Genomic DNA, 27,739 nt, shown 5'->3' with positions numbered 1-27,739 from the left:
ATAATATTTAATTGCTAATATTCAGTTTTTGTGAACTTAAGGTGACTATGTGAAAAAGTGCTTTTTGGCGGATCTGCAAAAATGTAAGAATCAATTTGTTTATATATATATATATATATATATATATATATATATATATTAATGTGTCGACTATATATTTAATGATTATATGAATGCATCCCATTAGCACTTTTGCTGTTGGAAACCAGTCTGACGACTTTTGTTCGTAAATTCTTCTATCGGTTGCACATTTTGCACATTTGCATTTGTGGAACAGAATAGATTGTAAAATTATATGTAAAAACTGGAAATGGATCGATATAGTTCCAACAATCACTGATTAATGCGGGAAGTTGAATCGAAACGTGTTTTTAGTATAATTATATGTGTACTAATAAAATTTATTACAAATTAAAAACTTTAGTGATGAATTTTTAGTAGATCGATGTATTAAAAATTAATACGTTGAGTTCTGGGATACCCTATATAAAGGATCGCGATTTCATTCATTCTCTATATGTTATTCAAGACGTGTAAAGATCATACAAAAAAATACAAACGAAATTTTTTGAAATTATTTACATAATTTTATAATAATAAATATCATTACTATATTTATTAATGTTTATTTTTACATATAAAATTATTAAAACTGAATAATAAATAAAAATCAATATATATTAGGTTGTCAAATATCTCCCTTCCGCTTTTTTGCTCTTGGTTTATAATACAAAAAGGCGGAAGGGAGATATTTGACAACCTTATAACTTCTATAAATATTTTTATAAAATATTTTCATTTCGTTTCATTATCTTAAATTGTATATTAAAATATTATTGAAAAATAAACATAAACCTTTACTACTATAAACCAAATTTTATTACATTATTACAAAAAAAATTAAGATAATTTTAAACTAATTTACTAATAATATTAATTTTTTTTTATTACATACAAATATTTTGAAAAGCAAAGATCTTTGCATTTCTTCTTTGCAATGATTTTAATAAATCTTTTATAATCTTCATAGATCGTGTTAAAAATTTTTGTATGATCCTTACACGTCTTGAATAACATACAGAGATCTTGAATGAAATCTCGATTTTAAATATCTTTATACAGGGTGTCCCAGAACTCAACGTCAAACCGTAACGAGCTGATAGTATATATTGACTGTAACTGTTCTAAAGAAATAGAAAAATATTAACTCACTTTGTTTGGAAATTATGAGCTTTTAACCTAGAGTTTTTGGTGTAATTGTGACCATTTTTCAGATATCGTGGAAATTTTTAACTAATTTTGTTCATAACAAATTTTAGAATCGTAACCGTGAATTTCTAGAACCATTAAAATTTCTAAAGTCGGTCGTCTTTGGGGGGCTCTTTTTTTTTAAAAAAAATATAGAAAATTGTATCAAAAATTAGTCTAAATGGGCCAATAACAATCAGACTTGTCAGATAGTAAAATACTTGTTAGTTTCTAATTGAAAAAATCGAGTACAAAAATTAAAACCTAAATTTAAATAATTATGACGTATATTGCAGATAGTTCAAATTTGAAATATAATTTATTTTATCTAATTATGATTTTTTGGGATCTACTTTGATTAAAACACTTATAGTTTTTTAAAATGAATTATAAACCATATTTGGAACAAAATGTATATAATATATTGAATTTTGATCTAAATTGATGATAATAGGTTAATTTTACATTGAAATATACCATTAATCGGAAAGAGATCATATTTAGATCAAAATAGATCACATTTATATGTATGATATGATCTATTGTATATTATATGCTAAATGTGATCTGTTTTGACATAAATGTGATTTATTATAATAGGTTTTGTTTCAAATATGATGTACGATCTGTTTAGTTAAAAAGATAATGTTAATTAATGTATAATTAATTAATATAGATATAAATAAATTTTGGTTTCGATCTATTTTTATTCAAACATCTAACCGACCAAAATACAACTACATTGATCGCATTTTTATTGTAATAACTCAAATTTAGAACAAAATGAATCATAATTCATACAAAGTACGTCAATGAATAAATAAATAAATAAACTAGCTGTAAGTGGAATTCTGTCTTGAGGCAATTATAGCATCGTGCCTTAAGGCAAATTGCTGGAACTTCCCGTTGAATACTGAATGTTTTCAAATAGATTATTATAAATATTGTATCATTGTCTAATATAAAATAATAAAATAAAATCTGAAATATTTTCGATATACAAAAAACTAAAAAAAAAAAAAAAAAAAAATGGAACAAAATTTTTTTTCCAAAATAAATTATTTTGTTAAGGCAAGCAGAAAGTTCTTTGAATCATTTAAATCGGACGCTTAGTTCTCTCAAAAACTGCCATTTTTTACATATTTAGCTCCGTATCTTCGAAATGGCTGGGCCTGCCTTTGCCAAGAACTAATAAACACTTCTCCCAATCATTACTAATTGAATTTTTTTAGATCATTCAAATCGGATACTCCGTTCGCTCAAAAATTCGATTTCTATTTTCTGCACTCTTTGCTCCGTATCTCCGAAACGGCTGGACCTGCCTTTGCCAAAATCTAATCAGCTCTTTTCCCTATCAATAGGAATCGAATGTTTTTTGAACCATTCAAATCGGTTGATCCGTGCGCCCTAAAATGTGACTGGAAATTTGTATCCGCACATACATACACACACACACACATCCATTTTTTCTGAGGTATACCAAAACGTTCAGAAACCTTCAAAACGTCGAGAAATGTAAAAATTTTCAATTCCGATTTTCGGCCCATTACAATAACTTACCCTACGGGAAGTTAATAATCTGTTGTGTATAAATATGAAGTCTTTGATCCATCTTAATTCAAAAAGATCTTGTTTGGATGAAAGAGTGTGTTCACGAAATTGTCGACGAATATTTGTATCCCCACACACACACACAAACATCAATTTTTTCTGAGGTATGCCAAAATGTTTAGAAACCTAGTAAAGATATGCAAAAATTTTCATTTTAGATTTTTTTGCGATTACTGTAACTTGCCCAACGGGAAGTTAAGAATGAAAAGTACTAATTAATATGTACACATAGTCAAAAAAAAATTAAAATGGAGTAAATAATTATAATAATTAATTATAATTGATCAGAATAGTTTCGATATATATTTTTAATACGCCTCTGTAGCTATTTTTCCTCTTCAAGCTAATAGCTGTAGCTGTAGCTATAGCTGTGTATTTAGTCGATACTATTTATTTAAGTCGATCGAGGTGACGAACGGTTCATTGTTCTAAATCGATATCGATTTACATAAATTATATGAATTGGAATCGCCATTCGCCAAAGAATCGCCACTTTGTACTATCGATACTACTACGTCTCATCAATAATATCGATATAATAAATATTCTTATCCATGTAATAATAAATACTATTTATAACCCTTGGATAATTGAGATATTTATAGAACATTATGGGATAGATAAAAAAAAATCTTGGGAAGGTCAGAAGATCGAATTTTGTTTTGAATTCTTCTAGACCTGCAAATTTGTAAAGGACAAATATTTTGACAAAATTAATTCGAGTAAAGTTTTATGTGCATAACCAAACCCCAAAAATTTTATACTTTCTTCTCGATCATCTTTATTCTTTATCTTGTCCTTTTTAAAGAAAGTTTCAACCGCGTTCGCACAATGAAATATTTTAAGAGAAAGTTCCACCGAACATCATTTTTTATGTTTGATATTTCTTATTGTTGTTTCATTATTAATTTCTTCTTTTGCAGATACAACTTAATTCGGGATCGGAATTGCAGTTTCTTTTTCGTTTGAAGAAAGAAAGTGAGAAGACATGTGAGGAAAACATTTTGGACTCTAATTTAGAGGATAGGAGGAGCAGACGATATGTATTTGTTACAGGTAAGATGGTAATTGATATATATATATATATATATATATATATATATATATATATCTGTCAGTAACCCACGCTCAATAAAAATAAAAAGCGTCAATAAAAATTCCCCAGCCTCCTAATCCAATTATGCTACTTTATTTATTTATTAAAACATCATAGTCGATTCGAGTCGAGTCGAATTAGAATTGGTCAGTTGGAATTAGAATTTAGGTCGATGCAATAATAGTTATGCCATATAGCAGTACATATGTATATATAATATATATAATAGATATATACATTGGTGTAGATTCATCTCAAAGCAACTGATCTAATTCCAAAAGGAACTGGAACGGACGACGTTTGGTTTAGACTAACTAAATATTATAAATAAATGATTGGAAGATAATATTGGAAATGAATTAGGAAAATACAACTCTATTTATTTATTCTACGTTGTGTTACGGTCTATCTTTGTATGAAATGGTAGTCACAAACTGTCAAAAAAGCTAACCTCCAAAGCCTCAACTCCAAAAGACACAAATGACGAGTAAAAATTTTATCATAAGTGCATTTTTGTAATGTCGCTTAGGAAACACATAGAAGAAGTCTAATCAAAGTTATTATTATGTGCCTTTTGGAGGTTAGGATTGCAGAGCAAATACCTAGATTTGACAGTTTGTGACTACAAACTCATACGATTATAGACCCGTAACATTACATTGCTATTTTATCGGAGAATTGGCCTCCTAAATATCTAATTGAGTAAGATAGAATTGAAATGTATAGACGAGCATGCTGAATTCTTACTTCAGTTTTTAGAGACAAAAGAAACTCTACTGACGAGCAAACTATAGCTCTACATGAGAAAAAGCAATAATAGCTCTACTGACGAGCAAATTTTATATCCGCATAAAAAAATTCTACTGATGAACATACTTTATATTCGCTTATGAAGAAAAAATGACTCTGCTGACAACAATCAAACTGAAAACTTGCATAAACAAGAACAACAGAACTCTCTACTTGCCCTCAAACAGAAAATTTATTTGATTATGATAAAAAAGAACTCTACTGACGAGCATACTGAAATTTTAATTAAGTTGCTCTTACTTAGGATTACGACTCTACTGATGAGCAAAGGAAATTTCTATTATAGAAATGAAATCATGCTGCTTGATATTGCAACTAGCACTGAGAGTATAATATTTCATAGAAAATATTTTTTACCGATAATATTTGGGGATCAAAAGAAAATCTACTGACAAGCAAACTGAAGTTATTTGAGTTAGAAACAAAGGAAATTCTACTGATGGGAAAAAAGCTCTACTGATGAACAAATTTTATACCTTCTTAAAAAGAAAAAAAGACTCTACTGATGACTAAACTAAATTTCTAGTCAAGTAGGATAAAAAGAACTCTACTGATGAGTAAATTAAATCTCTATTGAAGTAAGATAAAAAGAACTAATATTCTAATAAATCTTATCTAGAATTAAACTCAAGGGTAAATTTATGTGCTACGGTTGGTGGCGCCTCTATGGAGAGGGCAAATGATTAAAATTGAAGAAATTGCTAAAGATGTTCTATTTATCCTACTTTCATCCAATATATAATCAAATTTGTTAATTTAATAAAATTGTAACTTGAATTTTAACTGAACAGTCACAATTTATTGTTGGATATTCTTGTTTCAAAAAATTAAATATCCAATATCATTAACTTTTTATAAGCGTATATTTTATTCTCATTTTATTTATTCAAGTTAATCAGCTTTATCTATTCTGTATTATATATTTATCTAGAATTAAACCCAGGGGTAAATTTACATGCTACAGTTTTGTGGCGCCTCTATGGAGCGGGGAAACAATTAAAACTGATGTAATCGCAAAGTAGATCATATTTATTTTCTATTCTTCCTAAAAAGATAAGAGGACTGTACTGATGACCAAATTAAATTTCTAATCAAGTAAGATATTAAGAACTGTACTGACGAGCAAACTAAATCTCTATTGAAGCAAGAAAAGAATTCTACTGACGAGCAAACCTAATGTTTACGTACAAATTAATAACTTTACTAATTTTTTACTTTTTGTAACTTGAGTAAAAATCTTCAATGAGAAATAAGATCTACATAAGAGTTGTACTTATAATTAAAATAGGTGTGAATTAGAACTAAGGTTATTATGATGTGCATGCTATTTGAAGGTTAGTGTTCAGGCGTTGACAGTACTAAAAAAAGGTACTAAAAAATTGACGCCATTAGTACTAAAAATTTTTTTATTTAATTCAATTAGTACTAAAAATAAACGTCATATATATTGTTTTTTGATAGTTTTGAGACTACCAACATATTGAGAGACAATACCAAGAAAATATAACTCTGAGTAAATAGGTGCACCCAGAATAGCAAATCTTTAGATTCTTAATTCTTATTTGTGACATATTATGTTACCATGGAAAATTCATAGCAAAACAGCTTTGATATCCGAGAATAGGCCCATAAAAGGCCTATCTAGGATTATCTATTATCCAATTTACGATTTGCTCTCCGTCTCCTTATTTAATTTATCGCCATACTAGTTGTAATTGCCTAATAATAATAAATTTGAATGCTAGTTAAATAACAATTATGTTTTCGGAAACGCCATGAGAGAAAGTAACACGAATTCCTCCAAACATTACACAACCGGTTTTGGTTTACTGTGCCGGTGATGTACTTATGTATGTACTTAAATCTTATCGCACCGCCGAGATAAAAGATAATGTGGGTACATAAAAAATTTGGTAAAAGTGTTAAGCAATCATATAGGAATAAATAAAAAAGGTTTGTTTCATACGGTACGAAATGGTTTGGATAGTTTCGAAATGCCATTTACTAAGTCAAGTTGCATATAGACATTTGTAACATACACAGTGCAAAATGTTCAAAAACCTTCAAAACGTGAAGAAATACAAAAAATTTCATTTTCGATTACCCTACGGAAAGTCAAATAAAAAAAATTATAAACTCAATTTTTTATACCGTTTGAACGTTTTTGGTTTATTTTTTGGAAATGGTATTTTGATCGCCCCGGTAGGAAACCACAGATTTTCAATTATTGAAATAGAAAATGTCGAAATATCATTTTTTTTCTCTTCTATTTCTTTTTTCAGTGTCAAACGATTCAGAAACGCCCAGAGAAAATATAAAATTATCGAACCGGATTTTTTTTAAGAAAACAAAATTTTCTTTTCGGGAAGTAAATAATTATAAAATTCGTAGAATTTTGTTAGGTATATAAATGCTATTTTTGTTTTATGATATTTTGATTGATTGTGACGAATGCAAACTAGATTCGATGATTCATCAATAAAGTGTTAATTTATGCTGAACTTGGTTATATATATATATATATATATATATATATATATATATATATAATTATCGATTTATGAATAGAAATAATGTAATTTAAGTCGTCTCATCAAGGCGACAAAGATATGATAATATTTTTAGATTAGATATAACCTACCTGTAATTTATCGATTTTCGTTGATAACTAATATATATACCTACATATATATATATATATATATATATATATATATATATATAAAATATATATATATATATATATATATGTGTATATAAACATTTTTTGTTCGACGTTGAAACATATGTTCTACAAATTTTCATAGCCAAATAGTCGAAAGCAAATTTAAGCAGCTAAATAATCGAAATAAAAAGCAATAATTAATTATTTATTTATTATGTACGTTTCGACACTGTATGTGTGTCATTATTCAGCATATTTAAAAAATTCTCAGAGATATTTCACTAAAGATTAAAACAACATTTACAAGATTACAAGAAGATTCCAAAATATCTTCATTTTTCCACATATTTCGATATATAATTTTATGTCACCATCAGTGGATATAAACAATTTTGGAAACGATATTTTTTTATCAGGATATCAGCATTTATAAGAATAAATTCTAATTAAACTGAAATTTTGAACTTTTATTATTTATATCAAATATTTTAGTCTGTAACTAAATTACATCCCTCTTTCTTAAAATTTAACTTATATCAGCATTTAAGTTCAAATTTTATTTAAATTGATATTTCTTGAACTGTCACCTGCCAAAATGAATATATTATATTTATATTTAATATTTGAATATTTGTCGTATATTAGTTAATTTACTTATATTTTATATTGTTTTTACTAACAATCAGAATTTAAGTACGAATTTTAAGTGAATTACTATTTGTAAAAATTGCATTTTTTTATTCATTTCAAAAGATTCATATATGTATATATACATATCTTTCAACATTATTCATTCAAATTCATAATAAACTCATTTCTTATCAAAACCAGATAAAATTCCATTTAAAAATATTTCTTGTTTACGATAAAATCAAGATGACACATTTTCGTTGCATCTGAATTTGTTTATACAAATATTCAACATTGTTAAAATTATTATAATTATACATAAACAAATATATCGAAACGATCGATATTTTTTCTTTCTTGGAAATTTTTCATCCACGTGCTGGTAATATTATTATTGTTATTCATTCAAAGAAAAATATTATGTGTTTTGTTTCAAGAATTTTCGTGCAGCGTGTGCAAATATTTATAAACAATATTGTTTATTAGTGCAATGCAATTGTTTACAAATTTATTTAATAGTGATTTATGACGTAATCTTATAAGCTTTTGCGATGAATAATACAAATATAGCTATTCATCTAGTTGAATGTAGTACGTCCAAAAAATTTTGATAACTCGTATTTTATAAAAAAAAGTTATCGATTTTAGTATTCGCCGTTATAAAACATATGTTTAGAAATAATATTTGAAAATCACAAGGTCGTAGTACAAACGAAGCGCCTATCAGAATACGTTGAAATAATTTCATAAACGTTTGCTTGATGTCGGTTCATTTCCATGGATTTTTATCAAATCTCGCGAGCTCGTCAGGACGTCCGACCGGCGTCTGTCAAGTGTAAATATATTGCAATTGCAGCCGTTTTTCCTGACTAAAAACGTCGTCGTGTTTCTCACCGAATCCGAATCACCTGATATAAATAGATTTTGACTCGTGTCAAGCCAAAGCGGTTCACAGATTCTAAAAAAGTTAATAGAAATATTTGATAAAATATGTCATTACCTCATTTTTAATTGTTTTCGCAACCTATAGGGGCGCGACCATCTGTAGCACGTAAATTTAATTTTAATAATTTATTTGACTATTTTGGGATATATAGGTTGTCAAATATCTCCCTTCCGTTTTTTTGCCCCCAGATAAAAAAATATAAGGTTGTCAAATATCTCCCTTCCGCCTTTTTGTATTATAAACCAGGAGCAAAAAAGCGGAAGGGAGATATTTGACAACCTAATATATAATTAGATAAGATATAATTAGATCATGTTTACTGCGCTCATAAAATTATTGATATTTCATATAAAACTTTTTTTTCTGATATTTAATTTGCTTGTCAGTAGAGTCCTTTTTTTATTTTTACATTTCTATTTTATTTGCTAGCTAGTAGAATTTTTCTGGTTTCTGAGTCTTTGATTTGTTATTGATGTTAATAATTATATTTGTAGTCTATAACCCCCGGCGTAAACTTGATATCATACTACTTGATATCGAGTTGGCCGAGGTTGGAATCTAATTACGCCAGACTACGTCTTTAACCATTCAACCACAACGAGCAAAGTTAATCTAAATTTAGCTGTAAATTATACAATATTTTTTATTCATTTATTGTTTTTGTTTTAATGAATTTTTTATATAAAATTGAATTTTGAAATGTGACTGAGCTAACTTCACATTGCCCAACAGCGGTGTTACCCGATTACGAAAATCCTAACAAAAATAGAAAACCCTAACAAAAAATAGAAACCCTAACAAAAATATAAAATCCTAACAAAAATAGAAAACGAATGACGATTTGCAGAATCTTGTTTCATTTCGCTAGTGTTAATTTTGCTAGGGTGTCCCAGAACTCAACGTCGAGACAACGACAGAAAAACAGGTTATTGTAATTAGAGTTCTGGGAGATCCTGTGCATAAATTTCATTCACCTGATGCTAGGGTGTCCCAGAATTCAACGCCAAAACAAAATGGGGTGACAAAAATTAGGAAAAAAATGCCCTTGCAGTTTATGAGCTTTCAAGTACTGTCTAGGAATTTTTCTGGTTATTGTAATTAGTTGAGTTCTGGGACACCCTGCATATATATTTCATTCACCTGATGCTAGGGTGTCCCAGAACTCAACGCCAAAACAAAACGGGGTGACAAGATTGATTAGAAAAATTATAAAAAAACCCTTGCAGTTTTCAAGTACTGCTTAAAGATTTGGTGAAACTGTGAACATTTTTTGGTTATTGTAATTAGTTGAGTTCTGGGACACTCTATATATATATTTTATTTACCTAATGCTAAGGTGTCCCAGAATTCAACGCCAGGACAAAACGGGGTGACAAGATTGATTAAAATTTAAAAAAAATTACCCTTGCAAATATGAGCTTTCAAGTACTGCTTAAAGATTCGGTGAAATTGTGAACATTTTTCGGTTATTGTAATTAGTTGAGTTCTGGGACACCCTGTATTTATATATTTCATTCCCAGATTTATTAAATCCCAGATTGATTAGAAAAATTAGAAACAAAATTACCCTTGCAGTTTATGAGCTTTCAAGTACTGTCTAGGAATTTTTCCGGTTAGTTGAGTTCTTGGACACCCTGTGCATATATTTTATTTACCTGATGCTAGGGTGTCCCAGAACTCAACGCCAAAACAAAACGGGATGAAAAAATTGATTAAAAAAATTAGGAAAAAAATACCCTTGCATTTTATTAGCTTCCTAAAGATTCGGGCAAACCGTGAACATTTTTTGGTTACTGTAATTATTTGAATTCTGGGACATTCTGTGTATATTATTCACCTCATGTGTCCCCTAGAGTGTCCCAGAACTCAACGACAAAACTAGTACCTGATTAAAAAAAATATAAAAAAAATCTTATGCAGTTTGCAACTTATGATCTTATAAGTACAACCAAGAGCTTTGGTTAATCTGAATCTTAAAAATGAAATTTTTTAAATATCTTTACGTTTCAAAGGTTTTTGAACATTTTGGCATACCTTAGAAAAAATGGATATATGTGTGTGTGTGCGGATACAAATTTTCGTCGACGATTTCGGGAACACGGGTCAACCGATTTGAATAATTTAAAAACCATTCGATTCGTATTGATAAGGAGACATGGTGATTAGTTTTTGGCGAAGGCAGGTCGGAGATACGGGGTAAAAAGTGCCAAAAATGGTAATTGATATAAAAAATTGCTCTTTGAGATTTTTAAAATATTTGAAAAAAATGATTTTTTATACTTTGAATTAATTTGGAAATTTTGAACTGTTTTTTCAAGGTACATATTTGCAATACGTTAGCTGCGTAGAATCGAAATATAGAAGCGCGTGGGCGCCGCGTCTCAGTATTTACCTGTAACCATTGGTACGGAACCTATAGAAAAGTAAACAAATTTTTTTCTTATTATTGAAATATTTATAAAATGCTAAAATTTTCTTTTAATGCCGTGCTCCACTAGTTGGTTGTGGTTTACCTCGCCGTTGAAATCTGGGACACCCTGTATATATTTCATTCACCTGATTAGAAAATTTAGAAAAACTAGTGGGGCGCATGGAACCGTGCCTTATGGCAAATTGCTGAAACTTCCCGTACTAAAAATTATTATTTTTTTAAAAACGATTAACATTTTTGAAAAAAAAATTATTTCGAAAAAATTAGATTTTTGAGAAATTATATTTTCACAAAAATTTTCTTTTTTTTGAAAAAAAAGTTTTCTTTATTTTGGCATATTTTGAAAATTCTGAACTTATTTTCAAAGCAATTGATGTACTGCTTTAACTGCATAAAGACGAAATATCAAAGCGCGTAAGCGCCGCGTCGCCGTCTAACGCGTAAACATTGGTACGGAACCCATAGGAATGTAAACAAAATGTATACTTACTGTTAAAACCTCTATAAAATATCAGATAATTTGATGTGCACATGTCTAATGATCATTTTTGACCGCCAAATGGCATTTTTTTTTACTTTTTTTATTAGATCTCCGAAACCGCCAGACCTACCTTCATGAAACTTTGATCAGTTCTTCATCTTGTTAATACAAGTAAAATGTTTTTTGAATTATTCAAATCGGACGCTCCGTTCTCCTAAAAACTGAGTAACCATTTTTGGCACTTTTTGCCCCGTATCTTCGGAACGGCTAGACTTGACTTCGCCAAAAATTAATCAGCACGTCTCCTTGTCAATACGAATCGAATGTTTTTTAAATTATTCAAATCGCTTCATCCGTGTTCCCGAAATCGTCGACGAAAATTTGTATCCGCACACACACACGCACACACACACATACATCCATTTTTTAAGGTATGCCAAAATGTTCAGAAACCTTTGAAACGTAATATATAAAAAGTTTCCTTTTCGATTACTATAACTACCCTACGGGAAGTTAAAAATCTCATGCAGTTCGCAACTTATAGTCATTCAAGTACAGCCTAGAGCTTTGGTCAATCTGGGACCATCTTTTGGTTATCCTAGTTCTATCGTTGAGTTCTGGGACACCCTGTGTTTCATTCACCTGATGCACATTTTTTTTTTTCGTATATCATATTTCTTGAGCCGAGTCAGCGACTCGTAGTTTGACGTAACCTGATAGACCTGGTGACGGTTGCAAGTTGCAACGCCTACCGAACCTCTCTCTCTCTATAGAAAACTTGCATACATCAGTAGTATGCATCTGCATTTGCACGAAGCCGGTAAAAATAATTATAATTAATAATAATTATTATGGAAAATTAACATTTGTGATGGTTAAAGTGATGAAAGTGCCATTTGTTGGTGGTCGAAAAAGTGCCAATCGTCGTGGTTTATGTATTCAAGTTAGTCAGTGTTAGTGGTTGATGATCAAAAGTATTAGTTCATGATATTAATCTATTTGGTGACTAAAGATTTATTTTAGAGACTAAATTGTTATTTGGAATACATGTACTAAAATTGGTTACCCAAAGTTGTCAAATTGAAGTTATTGTAAAATTCTTAATCTAGTGGTTTATATTATTAACTTTCCGTAGGGCAAGTTATAGTAATCGCAAAAAAATCAAAAATGAAAATTTTTATATATCTTTACGTTTCATAGGTTTCTGAACATTTTGGCATACCTTAGAAAAAATGGATGTATGTGTGTGTGTGTGTGTGTATGTGTGTGTGTATGTATGTGCGCAAACAAATTTTCGTCGACTATTTCGGGAACACGAATCAACCGATTTGAATAATTCAAAAAACATTTGATTCGTATTGATAAGGAGACGTGCTGATTAGTTTTTGGCGAAGGCAGGTCTAGCCGTTCCGAAGTAACGGGGCAAAAAGTTCCGAAAACGGTAAATCAATTTTTAAGAGAACGGAGCGTCCGATTTGAATAATTCAAAAAACATTTTACTTGTACTTGTATTGAAGAACCGATCAAATTTTCATAAAGGCAGGTCTAGCGGTTTCGGAGATCTAATAAAAAAAGTAAAAAAAAATGCCATTTGGCGGTCAAAAATGATCATTAGACATACGCACATCAAATTATCAGATATTTTATAGAGATTTTAACAATAAGTATAATTTTGGTTTACATTCCTATGGGTTCCGTATCAATGCTTATGCGTTAGACAGCGACGCGGCGCTTACGCGCTTTATATTTTGTCCCTATGCAGTTAAAGCAGTAGGATTGCTTTGAAAAAAAGTTCAGATCTTCCACAATATGTCAAAATAAAGAAATTTTTTTTTTTTTTTTTTTTTAAAAATTAAATAATTTTTTTTTTTTTTTTAATTTTTTTTTCAAAAAAAAGTATTTTTTTGTCCAATTTATGGTTTCTCAAAAATCTTATTTTTTCAAAGTAATTTTTTTTTCAAAAATGTCAATCGTTTTTAAAAAAATAATATTTTTTGGTACGGGAAGTTCCAGCAATTTGCCTTAAGGCACGATGCCTTAATTGCTTTGGTTAGTGATCAATAGTGTTCCTCCAGTTATGCTATTATTAGGGAATTATATAAATCTTCATAAAACATCATGATGTCCTAAAAGTTACCACTAAAATATAAATATTGAAAATTATTATCTTCCCGAAGGAAAACTTTATGTTTTTATCAAAAAATCGATTTGCTAATTTTATGTTTTCTCGTCTGAATGGAATGAGATCAAATTTGGAAAAATGTATGTGTGTATGCGTGTGTGTGAACAGATTTCTGAATTTTCCTTCTTGTTCAAAAACGTCTGAACCGATTTTAAAAATTCAAAATGAAACTCCATGACGTTGGTTAGCTTTTCTAGACCATTAGCTCACTCGTTTCTTCAAGTGCAATTTTTATAGAAATGCTTGTATTTAAGAGAAATAAAACGAATTTCCAAATTAATTTATCAAAAGTGCAATATTTTTATCCACGTTTTCGTAAAAAAATCTGGATCGATTTTGAATTTAAAAACTAATTCGACATTAGATATCATTCTGGAATTGTGATAATTTCGGTTCGTTTTTACATAAAAAAAAAACTATGGCGACTTTTTATAATGATAAAGATACTGATCCTATTGAACATACTAAAATATTTGAGGTCTATAATAAGTGGTTCAATTATAAAAATGTGGGGCGCATGGCATCGAGCCTTAAGGCAAATTGCTGGAACTTTCCGTACCAAAAAAAAATTTTTTTAAAAACATTTTTGAAGAAATTTTACTTAAAAAAAATTAGATTTTTGAGAAACTATAAAATTTTGGCATTAATTTACTTTTTTTGAAAAAAAAGACTTTTCGAAATAAAATATTTTGACATATTTTGAAATTCTGAACTTTTTTTCAAAGCAATCGTATTGGGACGAAATTTCGAAGCGTGTAAGGTATGCCAAAATGTTCAGAAACTCCTGAAACGTAAAGATTTCACTTTCAATTTTTTGCGATTACTAATTAAAATTTGGATTAATTTACCTCACTTTCAGAAAATACTTGGTGTACCTAAAATTAATCAGCATCAATATATTTCGAACAGTTTTTGATTTTTTAAAATCGATTCGGTATTATGAGCTTAAATGTGGACGAAAGGTTTAACACTTTTTTCCAAATTACAAAGAAACGGCTCGGCAGATCGTCTCACAAAAATGACGAACTGTAGTGCTCATTGAGATACATCGAATGGCTTTTTAATTTCTGAAATCGATTCAGGCGTTTTTGAGAAAATGTCGATGAAAGGTCTAATTTTGACAAACGCCAAAAAAAAGATACTAATTTTTGCAAACTTTGACGAATTTTAAAAATTAAATGATTTCTCGTAGGGCCGTGATATTTTAGTATGATCTAGAAAACTCATGAAAATCACCGAAAAAAAAATTTTAACACTTTATTACAAGAAATTTACTTTTCTGCTATTTACAAAGAAACGGCTCGGCTGATCGTCGGGCAAAGATGATAAACACTAGTCCTCATCGAGATACATCGAATGGCTTTTAAATTTTTGAAATCGGTCCAATCGTTTTTGAGAAAACGTAGATTTACGGCAAAAAATCTGTTCACACACATACACACACACATACTTTTCCCAAATGTTGATCTCATTCGATTCAGAGTGGCTTGAAACGTCGAGAAAACATAAAATTAGCGAATCGGATTTTTCGATGAAAACATAAACTATTCCTTTGGGAAGTTAAAAATATTGCATAATACTTTAATTTTAAATTGAATTAAAATAATCGGGACAAAAAAACGTCTGAAAAATTTCAAAGAAACAAAAATACTTAATAATAAATTATTTTGTTTATTGGCTAAAAGTGTTCAATTTCAAATTATTATAGTTCAGTTGAGAAAAAAGGGGGAGCCTTCGAATTTTTTGATTGTGTTCCAATTTGCCTGAAATTTTGGAATTAGGCTTAATTTACTTTTGAACTTAAGGGTTAATTCCAAAATTCCATGCAAGTTGGAGTACAGTAAAAAAAAATTTCTCCAAAACGCTCCAATACTATAGTAATTCATTGAGAATTGTTTGTTATTAATAAAAATGTAAAATTTATTAAAACATATTGGTAAAAAAATTATTTTGTTATTAATTCGAAAGGTAATCAAAGTTAAATTTAATTTAGTGACTATCAGTGTTGTTTCTTGTTACTAATTCAGTTGTTTACCAAAAGTATTAGTTTATGCCACAATTTTAGTTTGGTTGAAAGTTGAATTAGAGAAAAATATTATTTATTATATATATATATATATATATATATATATATATATATATAATATAAAATTATTTTTTCCACTCAGACATAATAACACGTTTCTTTTAAAACAATAGCAATCATGAGTACAATGTTTGCACTTGCACTGATAAGAAACTTTTTTAAGGCCACCTTATCAGTCCACCACCAATACCATCAACTTAATAATAATCTTGAATCTACTTCGATTCAATTAATAACAAGAATTAACACTTTGGTCACCAATCAACATGATAATTACCATAAACCAATACATTCGATAATAAAATAATATTCTGGTATAAATTGATCAATTTCAAATATTTCCCTTATAGTACACGACTAGTGTTAGAACAAAATATCGAGTACTGAGTAAATATCAATACTTCGCGGTCGATAGTGAGTACTTTTTGTATCGATTTTTTAGCTCGATATATTTGCCAATATCGATCTTTTACGTCGATAGTACTCAAAAAGAATCGACAGCGTAATCTATGAACCCCACTTATCGACCAACTAGTCATAGTCATAGCCAACTGGACATAGTCTCTCTAGGTGGTCATAATTGTTCAGAGAAGTGTCAAAAAATGATCCCGAAGGGTCATTAGTCTCAGAATTTATTGCTCAAAAACCCAAAATGGATATGACCACACTAATAAATAAAGATGTTTATTTATTACTCTTTTGTAAAATGAAACGCCTTTTTAAAGTACCAAAATGTTTTATAAAAACATATTCAACAATCAAAGTATGATTATTTCAAATAATATAATATTCATCAATTTCAATATATTAGTCTTTTGCGTAAAAAAGAATCGAAATATAATTATTTCAAATAATAATATTCATCAATTTCAATATATTAGTATTTTGCTTAAAAAAGAATCGAAATATAATTATTTCAAATAATAATATTCATCAATTTCAATATATTAGTATTTTGCGTAAAAAAGAATCGAAATATAATTATTTCAAATAATAATACTCATCGATTTCAATGCGTTATTATTTTTCTTTCTAAAAGTATGTGAATTGTAAGTTGAAGTAAAGTACTTGTAAATTAAAAATTAAATAAACAATTTGAAAAAGAACAGAAGAGCAATACTTTCTTTGTGGTACGTGAATCTTAAAATGTCTCGTTTTCAGTTTGTGCACATTATGAACATATTTTAGGAATCGGATTTCAACTGACCTTTTCTGAATGAATGACAACAAAACTTAAGAATACTTTCTTTAGTATAGTGGGCAAAAAACTTTTAGAAAATAATAAATTAATTTGGTTCTTGTGGCAATTGTTTGCACTGAAAAATATTAAAAATATGATTGTGCTTAAAAATACTTAAAAAGTATTGCTTTTTGAATATAGTATCAGACTATTATATTGTGTTAATCAAAAATAATCAACTATTATAACTTGTCTTATTTTTGAAAAATTATAGAATTTGAAATTAGTATTGAAAAATTACTGTTAAAATTTTACAATATTGAAAATGATTCTGATTTAACACATCAGATTACAAGCAATAGAATTCATTCTAATATTGTGATATAATATTTAATGAGTTTTAGATCTTTCTTGCACTTATGTTTGATTTTTATGAAAAGTACTCAAAATTCGATATTGAGTACTATCGATACTTTCGCCACGATATTTTTTTGGCATCGATATTTTGATTAGATACTTTTCAAAGTACTCAATATCGATCTTTTGCCTCGATACTTCTAACACTATACACGACTAGTTCCATTTTTCTTTTCCAAATAATCTATGTCTAGTTTATCTATAAATATAGCAACTAAGACTGAGTTTATTAAATATAGAACACGCTGTATAAATAAATATCTTCTGGCGGATCTAAAATTATTTTAGATCCGGTGAGAAAATCGACATCATCGTGTGCAACGAAATTATGCAGATGCATTCGGAACAAATATAAAACAGACATTTATATATATATATATATATATATATATACTAGATGACCCGACAGAAGTTGTCCTGTTCCCACATCTAAATATTTAAAGATTGTTATTAAAAATATAAAAGTGCTAATATAAAAATTAAAAGTGTACTTATTTACGTCCTTCATTTTCAGTTAAAACTGTCATGATGCATACAAGACTTCATTTTGACTCATTTGCCATTAAAATTTTATGAGTGTAATGTTAAACAAGGATCTGATATTATTATTTATAGATAAATATAATTTTTAAAAAAGTGTTTTATAAAATAAAACAAAAAAATGACTTGTGTCCGAGAAGGAGAATGTTGTGCGACGTCTAAACAAGATGGAATGTCCCTTAAGAAGATGGCGAAGGGTTGCAAGTTGGAATCGAGGAGCAATCGAGGGTTGTTTTTAGATTTATATTTGAGAGTGAGTTTCAGAATTAAATAAAATCAGCAGATCTGTAAAAATTTAATAAATTCTAATTTTGGACAAACGTCGGAGTTTTCTTGCTTTGTCCTCTAATTTTTCTCACATCAGATCTGATAATATCTGTTATATCGGATAGTATCTATTAGATTTGATAGTAGCTATTATCTACTTTAAATTATCTACAATATTGTCTAAGATAATTAAACTCTACAGCATCTATGTATACTTTAAAATAGCAATCAAATATAGACATGGCATAAAAATTGAGTTATTTAACTCACTTCGTTCATTCATATATTTATATCAACCCTCATAACTTTTGAACAGTTTGTTTAACTTCAATTAAATATTTTGCAAATTTGTCCAAAATTTAATAATTTATTAAAAGTATTGCAACTCCCAAACGGCTCGTTTGATTTAAATGCAATATACAACAAATTTGTTCAAAATTAAATTATCTACAATATTGCCTAATATTATACATCCCTACAGCAACGCCGTATACTTTGGAAATAGAAATTGTTCTTGTAAAATATTTCTCTAGAATTGTTCTCGGTACTATATTTATATAGAGGTCGTCGAGACCTTTTAAATGATACCCCACACGACATATTTGACGCGAAACGTTTCGACCCTTCATTTGATCCATCGCACTGGAGCATTTATTCATTAAAAGTATTGCAACTCCCAAACGGCTCGTTTGATTTAAATGCAATATTCAACAAATTTGTTCAAAATTAAATTATCTACAATATTGTCTAAGATATATAAACTCTACAATATCTCTGTGTACTTTAAAATAGCAATCGAATATAGACATGACCTAAAAATTGAGTTAAATAACTAATAAATAATTATTAGAACTAAATAGTTCAGCTTGTTCATTCATATATTTATTTCAACCCTTATAACTTTTGAACAATTTGTTTAACTTCAATCGCATATTTTGTAAATTGTCTAAAATTTAATTATCTACAATGTTGCCTAATATTACATATCCCTACAGCAACGCTGTATACTTTGAAAATAGAAATTGTTCTTGTAAAATATTTCTCTAGAATTGTTCTCGGTACTATATTTATATAGAGGTCGTCGAGACCTTTAAAATGATACCCCACACGACGCATTTGACGCGAAACGTTTCGACCCTTTATTTGATCCATTGCACTGGAGCATTTATTTATTAAAAGTATTGTAACTCCCAAACGGCTCGTTTGATTTAAATGCAATATTCAACAAATTTGTTCAAAATTAAATTATCTACAACATTGTCTAAGATAGTCAAGCTCTAAAGCAACTTCAAAACTGCTATTGAAATGAAACAAAAAATCTGAGCATTTACTTTACCAAATAAACAAAACTTTAAGTTCCAGTAGATCAAGTGCATATTTTTACTTTATCGCTTGTAACTTCTAAACCGTTTGTTTAATTTTAACTATGTTTTCGGCAAATTTGTTTAAAATTAAATCATTGACAATATTGTCTAACATTATTTAGTCCTACAGCAACTCGGTATACTCTAAAATTTAATCGGAAATATAGTAGATGCACAATTTTGCTGCCGCCGTTATTGTAATGAACTCATATTGAAAAAACGACGGAAGCAAAGTTGTACACTAAATAATATACAAATTCATTAATTTATAAGAAATTTAGGCCAAAAAATTACTAGATTTTTTTTTAAAAAAGTATATATAATATTTTATATATAATTAATTTTTTCCCCCTTTTCAGACTGTGTCTGCGGGTTCCCGCACCCGTCCAGACGACCTGGAACCCTGGCACCGGAGTGTGAACCGCCTAAATGGTCACAACGCCATCCCTCAATACCACACCACCAACGAGCAGGACTCGAAATCCCAGAAGAAAGACAAACCCAAATGGTCCCTTGGTGGATTTTTCAGACGCCGCAAAAAGGACGACTCCGACAGCAGTTCCGACGACGAGGACAAAAAGGGTTTCCTGTCCAGGAAGAGCAGAAGTAAACGCCAGACGAATCCAACCAGACTGGCTACAGGGTTTGATCATGTCGTAGTACCTCAAATCCAGTCTGATCATAGTGGTGGTTCGTTCCTGGATGCTAGAGGTTCTAGTAAAGAAAGTTTGGTTAGTGGTACAGGGTCGTTGGAGCGTCACAAAAGGCGCAAGGAACGTGTCAAGGCTCGTGCTGAAGCCTTAAGGGATAGATTGAAACACGAGTCGAGTAGTGATGAAGACGAAACGTCTCCTGGTAGTTCATCCATATCACGTTTTCGCAGTGATGATAGTCTACATGGTTCTTTACCGAGACGTGGTCGCAGATTCAGGAAACTACCAAAGGACGATGAGGTTCCCGGTTTGCGGAATAGTTATAGTTCAGGTGCTATAGTGTCTAAAATCCGTGACGATGGTGTGATGCATGTGCAACTCCCTTTAGGCGTGCATAGTAAAATCACTAAAGGGCCACCGGCCCCCCCACCAAGGGATCATACTAGAAAGTACTTTAATGCCAATCACGATGCGTCCAGGCCTTTATCATACGCATTTGAAACTCAAGACAATAGAAATGCACACAGGAGATCTCAATCTAGTTCCAGGTTAGCACCAGTTCCATCTGAACGTTGCAATTCTGAAGACCACATAGCCTTGAACGAGCAGTATAGACCAAACTACATGCCTGACAGGCCTTCATCAGTGACCACAGAAGTTATCAGACCACAGGTTAAAAGGTTTATCACCAGGCATCCTTCGGAAAACGATGTGGTGGATTCGTCGACAATTGGTCGGTACAAATACTTTGCTGATCAGACGCCTAGAAGTCGCAAACCAATTTTAGCGACACCTTTTGTCGATAACTACGACTCGGTTGCTAAGATGTATCGACCGCCACCTTTGAACAAGGAGTGCAAGTCTGTGCGGAGTGCTTCGGATTTTTGGAGGATGAAGGATCAAGAAGAAACTGCAAGGAGAATGAAAAAAGATTTTGAGAATAATAAAATTAAATACATGGTACGTGATGTACCTTTAAAACCTGATCCCCCAGTTTACAAGTGTACAGTAGAAGTTAAAAAACGTGAACCTCCAGTGCCTCCTCAACGTAAATACACGCCCAACAGGACAAGTTCAGGTTCCAGCAATGGTGATTGGAATGATGTTTGCCCAAGGCCAAAATCAGCGAATTTAGAAGACGCTCTGAGTGAACTCGAAGCAATATACAAAAGTTTGAAACTAAGCGATGAGGATTTACTGGATCGTGCAGAACGTTTAGACGTCACCACACAAGTCGACAAAAAACCTGTACTCCGACGTAGATCCACAATACCTGATAAAATCACCGACGACATGGCCTACAGAAGGCTACACCCTAAAGACAGACAACTCACACAAGAGTGTGTATCACCACAAATTAGTTACTTATCATCATCACCTTTGGCTTCGAGGACTTTTGAATACAACACTCCGACGCAAAATGGTAACGAACCTGATGTCACTTTAGATGATGTTGTTTATCGTAATGTGCGACACGCAAATCATTCTTTAAAGGTAAAAGAACCACAACCACCTTTTGGAATACCTTTAGGACCTGTTGTACCAGGTGCCAATAGCGATTATTTACACGCAGCTCCTAAAAATACATTCAGATTAAGATTCATGCCAAGAAAGTCTCCGGATGTAGTCATCGACGACTTGGCTTACAGAAACTTGCGGAAAGACGTTAACAAAAACTCAGCCTTACCACCTATTAAACCTATAAATGACGACATGCACTACACCTTAAACAACAATTCCTCTTTGAACAATAACATCAGAAAACAGGATGAGTTGGCGACAGCCAAGAAAAAGCGTGCAGTTCGCTCAATGTCTGCAAACGTGTACAGTCTTTTGCACCAACATATGCAAAGTTTGATAGACGATGATGAACAGGATTTTGGTAAAGTCCAAAGTTTGTCTGATGTTAACTATTTTAATAGAGCACAATCCAGGACGTTGCCTGTAGGCGCCAAACTTCAGGACAGGAACCTCAGTAAATCCCCAACGAGTACTGAGACTTTGATCAGTAGCCAAAATGATATCAACACTCGGAAAGTTGAGGATGAATATTTAACAACTTTGGCACAAAAAGCTAAGGAAGCTACTGCTAAAATTGACCAGGAACTGAAAGAACTTAGAAAAGACTCTGTGCCTGAAACCAACAAAATGCAAAAGTCTCCTACGGTGAGTGAAATTTTACGGGAATTAGAACTTGTATCAGAGCAAGCACAAAAGTGCGAAAATAATTTAAGAACATCTATTGACAATCAATCTGAGCCAAGGACTTACACTCTAGTACCTTCTGTAGATAGTGGACATACAACCGAAGACTCTGATGTAGAACAACAAGTAGATGTGGTTGATAACTCAGAAAATTTAGTGTACACCAGTGTTGCATCTTTGTTGGATCAAACTTCTAAACAAGATGAATCAAAATTCAAAGACTTATCAGATAAATGTCAGATGCAACTGGGGAATTTGCAACAGGATTATGATAACGTTCCAAGTACTGTTTTGGAGTTAGGTCAAATAGTTACAGAAAATGATGAAAGTCCTAAGTACACTGCAGCTATTGGCAGTGAAATGAAACGTAAGAAGTCTTTAATGAAGACTGAAGGTGCTGAAAAGTGTGCAGACGTGCAGAGACGTTTAGAAGACATCAACGCAAACGAGACTAAAATCAATGAGATCACTAACTCGATCCAGAATAACATTTTGAGTATAAGTGAGATTTTAAAAAGTTGCCAAGACGATGTTAAAGTCGAACCTCCGAAATCCAGTGACGACGACGACACTCCTGATTACGCAAATATACCACCAAAAACCAACAATCTACAAATAGAAACCGATGAAGAAGAGACATCCGAATACAATTCTGCTGAAGAACTGGCCATGATCTTCGGTAAAGACGGATCCAAATCCAAATCATCGACACCACCTGGCAAATCGCCAGTCGGATGCACCAAGAATTCAACGCCAAAGAGTTTCAAGAAATCTGATTCGAGTTCTTCAGGTGGGCCCAAAGACAATGACAACCTGTCATCATCTTCATCAGCACCTTGGTTCCATGACCCGAGACATGTGTTGATAGTTTGTGCTTATGGACTGGCTTGTCTGCAGCAGTTTTCTGGCTTAGATTTATTTGTTTTGCTAAGTTTAATGTTGGCAGTAATATCGGTCGTTGCTATGCTGATCATCTGACAATTAATGGATCGATGAGATAAAGGATTGGGTAATAAAAATCTAATGTACGTTACGGGGGTACTTCTGTCTCGTTGTCATGGCAACGCTGTCTTGTGCTCCTTTATTGGTAGAGAGTATGTGAAAATGTCTATCCGTTTGCCGTGCGACCAGGCATATTTTACATATAAACAAGCAATGACGAAGATTCTGTTATCGTAACATTCTTCTTTGCTTCGTTCATATGTAAAATACGCCTGATCGCATGGCAAATGTACAGGTTTTTCACGATTTTCTCTACCAAGAAACAAGCATAAGATAGCCTTGCCATAACAATGACTATTTTATGCCTAATTTTCAATTATACCTGAATTTTGTTTTTTTTTTTCTGGACAACCCAGCTGTTGTTTTTATTCCATCGTTTCCATTTGTAAGTTTGTTCTCGATTTTTTTGATTGCTTTTTGCTTGCATAAACTCACTAATGGAATGTTTTTGTTTTTTGTTTTTGTTTTAAATTAATAAGTACTATAGTACTATAGTATTAATATATTAATGAATCATATTATCATGAGTAAAGTTAAAAATTTGCTTGATGATATATGAAGTGAAACTTCCTAATGTGGATGAGAATAGAAAGGGTTAGAAATTGGTTTTTATTTATTAATTAGTGAAAACATTGATTATTATTAGAGCCCTGTGATCCTTGCAGGGGATTCTTTTTGGATTTGTTTTTGGTATTTGGTATTAAAATAATATTAATTTTGTGAATTGTTTGAAAATGGTGGAAGTTGTCTGAAAATGTGGTAAATTGTTTGTAAAAATTGTAAATTGCCTAAATTGCCTATTGTGAAATATCTGAAAATATTGTACATGGCCCGAAGGTGTTGTAAATTGTCTGATAATACTGTAGATTGTCTGTAAGTTGTTTAAAAATGTTGCAAATTATCTATAAATATGTTTTTGTAGATTGTCTGTGAGTTTTGTAGGTTGCTAAAAATGTTGTAGATTGTCTGAAACTGTTGTAAGTTGCCTTAAGAAAATTGTAAATGCTGTGTCTGAAAATGTTTTGAATTGGTCTGAAAAACTTCCCAATTGTCTGATGATGTTGTAAGTCATCTGAATATGTTGTAAATTTTAGTCTGAAAATGCCATGAATTGTCTAAAAATGTTGTAGATTATCTGAAAAAAAAATGTAGATTGTTTGAAGCTGTTGTAAATTGTCTGAAAATGTTGAAGATCGTCTGAAAAAACTGTGGATTTCCTTAAAACTGCTATAAGTCTTCTGAAAATATTGTAAATTGTCTAAAAATGTTGTAAGTTGTCTGTAATTGTTGTAAGTTGTCTTAAGAAAATTATAGATTGTGTGAATATGTTGTAATTTGTTTAGAATTGTTGTAAGTTGTCTGAAGGAAATTGTAGATTGTCTGAAAATGTTGCAAATTATCTGAAAATATTGAAGTTTTCTGAAGGAAATTGTAGATTGTCTAAAACTGATGTAAGTGATCTGAAAATTTCTTAAGTTGTCTGAAAAAGATTCTGAAGTAGATTATCTGAAAATGTTATAGATGAAAAAAATTGTAATTGTTGTTTGAATATTTTGCAAATTATCTGAAAATGTTGTAAATTGTCTGAAAATGCTGTACAATTTCTGAAAGTATCGCGGAATGTCTGAGAATACTGGAAGTTGTTTGAATATTTTGCAAATTATCTGAAAATGTTGTAAATTGTCTGAAAATGCTGTACAATTTCTGAAAGTATCGCGGAATGTCTGAAAATACTGCAAGTTGTTTGAATATTTTGCAAATTATCTGAAAATGTTGTAAAGTTATCTAATAATGTTGTAAATTGTCTGAAAATCTAGCAGATTATCTGAAAATGCTGTAAAATTTCTGAAAACATCGTGGAATGTCTGAAAATACTGCAAGTTGTTTGAATATTTTGCAAATTATCTGAAAATTGTCTGAAAATGTTGTATATTATCTGAAAATACTGCAGATGTCTGAAAATGCTGTAAAATTTCTGAAAATGTCGTGGAATGTCTGAAAATTCTGCAAAGTATTTGAATATTTTGCAAATTATCTGTAAATTGTCTGAAAATGTTGTATATTATCTGAAAATCCTGCAGATTGTCTGAAAATGCTGTAAAATTTCTGAAAATGTAGCGGAATGTCTGAAAATACTTCAAAAATTTGAATATATTTCAAATTATCTGAAAATGTTGTAAATTGTCTGAAAATACTGTAAATTGCCTAGGAATGTTGTAAATTATCTGAATATATTGCAGATTGTAGATTGTCTAAAAATGTTGTAAATTATCTGAAAATGTTTAGTTTTCTGAAGAAAATTGTTGTTTGTCTGAAAGTATAGTAAATTATCTGAAATATTGTAGGTTGCCTAAAGAAAATTGTAAATTGTCTGAAATCCTATAAATTGTTTGAATATATTATAGAGATTTTCTGCAAATTGTTTAAAAATACTGTGAATTGTCTGAAAATTTTGTAGATTGATCGATGAAAATTGTAAATGTTGTGACTGAAAATGTTGTAGATTATCTCACGAAAATTATAGATTATCTGAAGAAAATTGTAGATTGTCTGAAGAAAATTATAGATTGTCTGAAACTTTTGATTGTCTGAAAATCATGTAAATTGTCTGAAATGCTTTAAATTTTGTGATTGTCTGAAATTGTTGCATATTGTATAAAAAAAACTGTAAATTATATGAAAGTTGTCTGAACATTTTTCAGATTATCTGAATTATCGTTGATGCAATTTTCGCAAAAACTTTTAAAATCTCAAGCATATTTTATTTTGGTTAGTTTTGGATGTTTTTATACACGAAAAAGATAACTAAAAAAACGGTAAACATAATTAAGAAAGAAACAATACGAGGTTAATAAAAATCAATTTCTATCCCATCTCCATTAGGAAGTTTTACTTCTTTAGCGAGTAATTAAATTTTTTAACATCGATACAAATTACAAACACTCGTCTGCTATTTTGCATGATTACAAGAATAACTTTAAGCACAATTAATAATGATTAATTGGTAATATATATATATATATATATATATATATATATATATATAATGAATTATATATGTTTATATAATCCAAAAAACTTAATCTTTAGATACCAAGAGCAAAAAGCTGTGATCGAAGATGGAATACAAAAACTGTTGGATGTCTGAGGAAAAGGAAACTGGTATGGAAAGGTTCAGTGAAGTAAGTTATATATATATATATATATATATATATATATACATATATATATATATATATAGAGGATAGATTATTATTATATCGATAACAGAATTTTTTTCTCATTGTCCACAATTTAATGAAAATAATAAGAATTGAAATAATAAAATCTTTCGGTATGAATTTAATAAATATTTATATACATGTTATTGTTACTTAATATTATATAAGAAACTTGTTATTATTACTAGTATAGAGGTAAATACTTTTTATTGATAATGAATATTTAAAAAAATACATTGATGGTTTCAAATTAAATATATATATATATATATATATATATATATATATATATATATATATATATATTAAATTAGGGTGGTCCTTAAATATGGATATTTTCGAATTTCTTTGCTCCCAAGGGCTCAAAATCTTCCAAATCAATAAAAAAATCCTCAAATGTTTTAGCTCTTAACATTAACCATCAAAATTACAAGTCCGCTATCACAGATGGCGCGAGTATTTACTTAATGACATATGTTAATAATGAATATATTAAACTTTTAATTGAATTGCGGACCACATTTATAAATATTAATATTAAGACTTCAAACTTTCGGAGAATTTTCTTTTATCAATTTGGAAGCGTTTGAGCCCTTGTAAGCAAAGAAATTCGAAAATTAGGACCACCCTATTATGTGTATTTCAAAAGTGCCAATCGAATATTTAGAAGTAAATCAATTTATCAAATGCATTTGTATAATATG

At 30.1% G+C, this 27,739-nt stretch overlaps 1 protein-coding gene across 2 annotated transcripts; it reads left to right on the top strand.

Moving 5' to 3' along the window:
- LOC113363191 lies at positions 1–26,979 on the top strand. Of its 2 annotated transcripts, XM_026605676.1 has the most exons (4): positions 1–83; positions 3,783–3,915; positions 20,314–23,602; positions 26,905–26,979. In XM_026605676.1, the coding sequence occupies exons 2-4, from the start codon at positions 3,901–3,903 to the stop codon at positions 26,925–26,927; spliced, it is 3,327 nt and encodes a 1,108-aa protein (XP_026461461.1). In that variant the 5' UTR covers positions 1–83; positions 3,783–3,900; the 3' UTR covers positions 26,928–26,979. The 2 variants fall into 2 exon arrangements, with proteins under 2 accessions (XP_026461461.1, XP_026461460.1); XM_026605675.1 differs by lacking the exons at positions 1–83; positions 3,783–3,915 and adding an exon at positions 18,368–18,576.
- The last annotated feature ends 760 nt before the right edge of the window (positions 26,980–27,739 follow it).

The sequence above is a fragment of the Ctenocephalides felis genome, unplaced genomic scaffold (genome assembly GCF_003426905.1).
Source record: "Ctenocephalides felis isolate EL2017-DRISC unplaced genomic scaffold, ASM342690v1 CF-g0.4_SCAFFOLD_00845, whole genome shotgun sequence".
Taxonomy (NCBI): Eukaryota; Metazoa; Arthropoda; class Insecta; order Siphonaptera; family Pulicidae; genus Ctenocephalides; species Ctenocephalides felis.
This window is presented reverse-complemented; position numbering and strand designations above follow the sequence as displayed.

Coding starts and splice junctions, on each gene's coding strand:
- LOC113363191 (XM_026605675.1), top strand. CDS start 18,445: ATGACTTGTGTCCGAGAAGGAGAATGTTGTGCGACGTCTAAACAAGAT. Junction 18,577..20,313: donor TTTTAGATTTATATTTGAGA/GTGAGTTTCAGA, acceptor CCCCCTTTTCAG/ACTGTGTCTGCGGGTTCCCG. Junction 23,603..26,904: donor ATCTGATTCGAGTTCTTCAG/GTGGGCCCAAAG, acceptor CTTAATCTTTAG/ATACCAAGAGCAAAAAGCTG.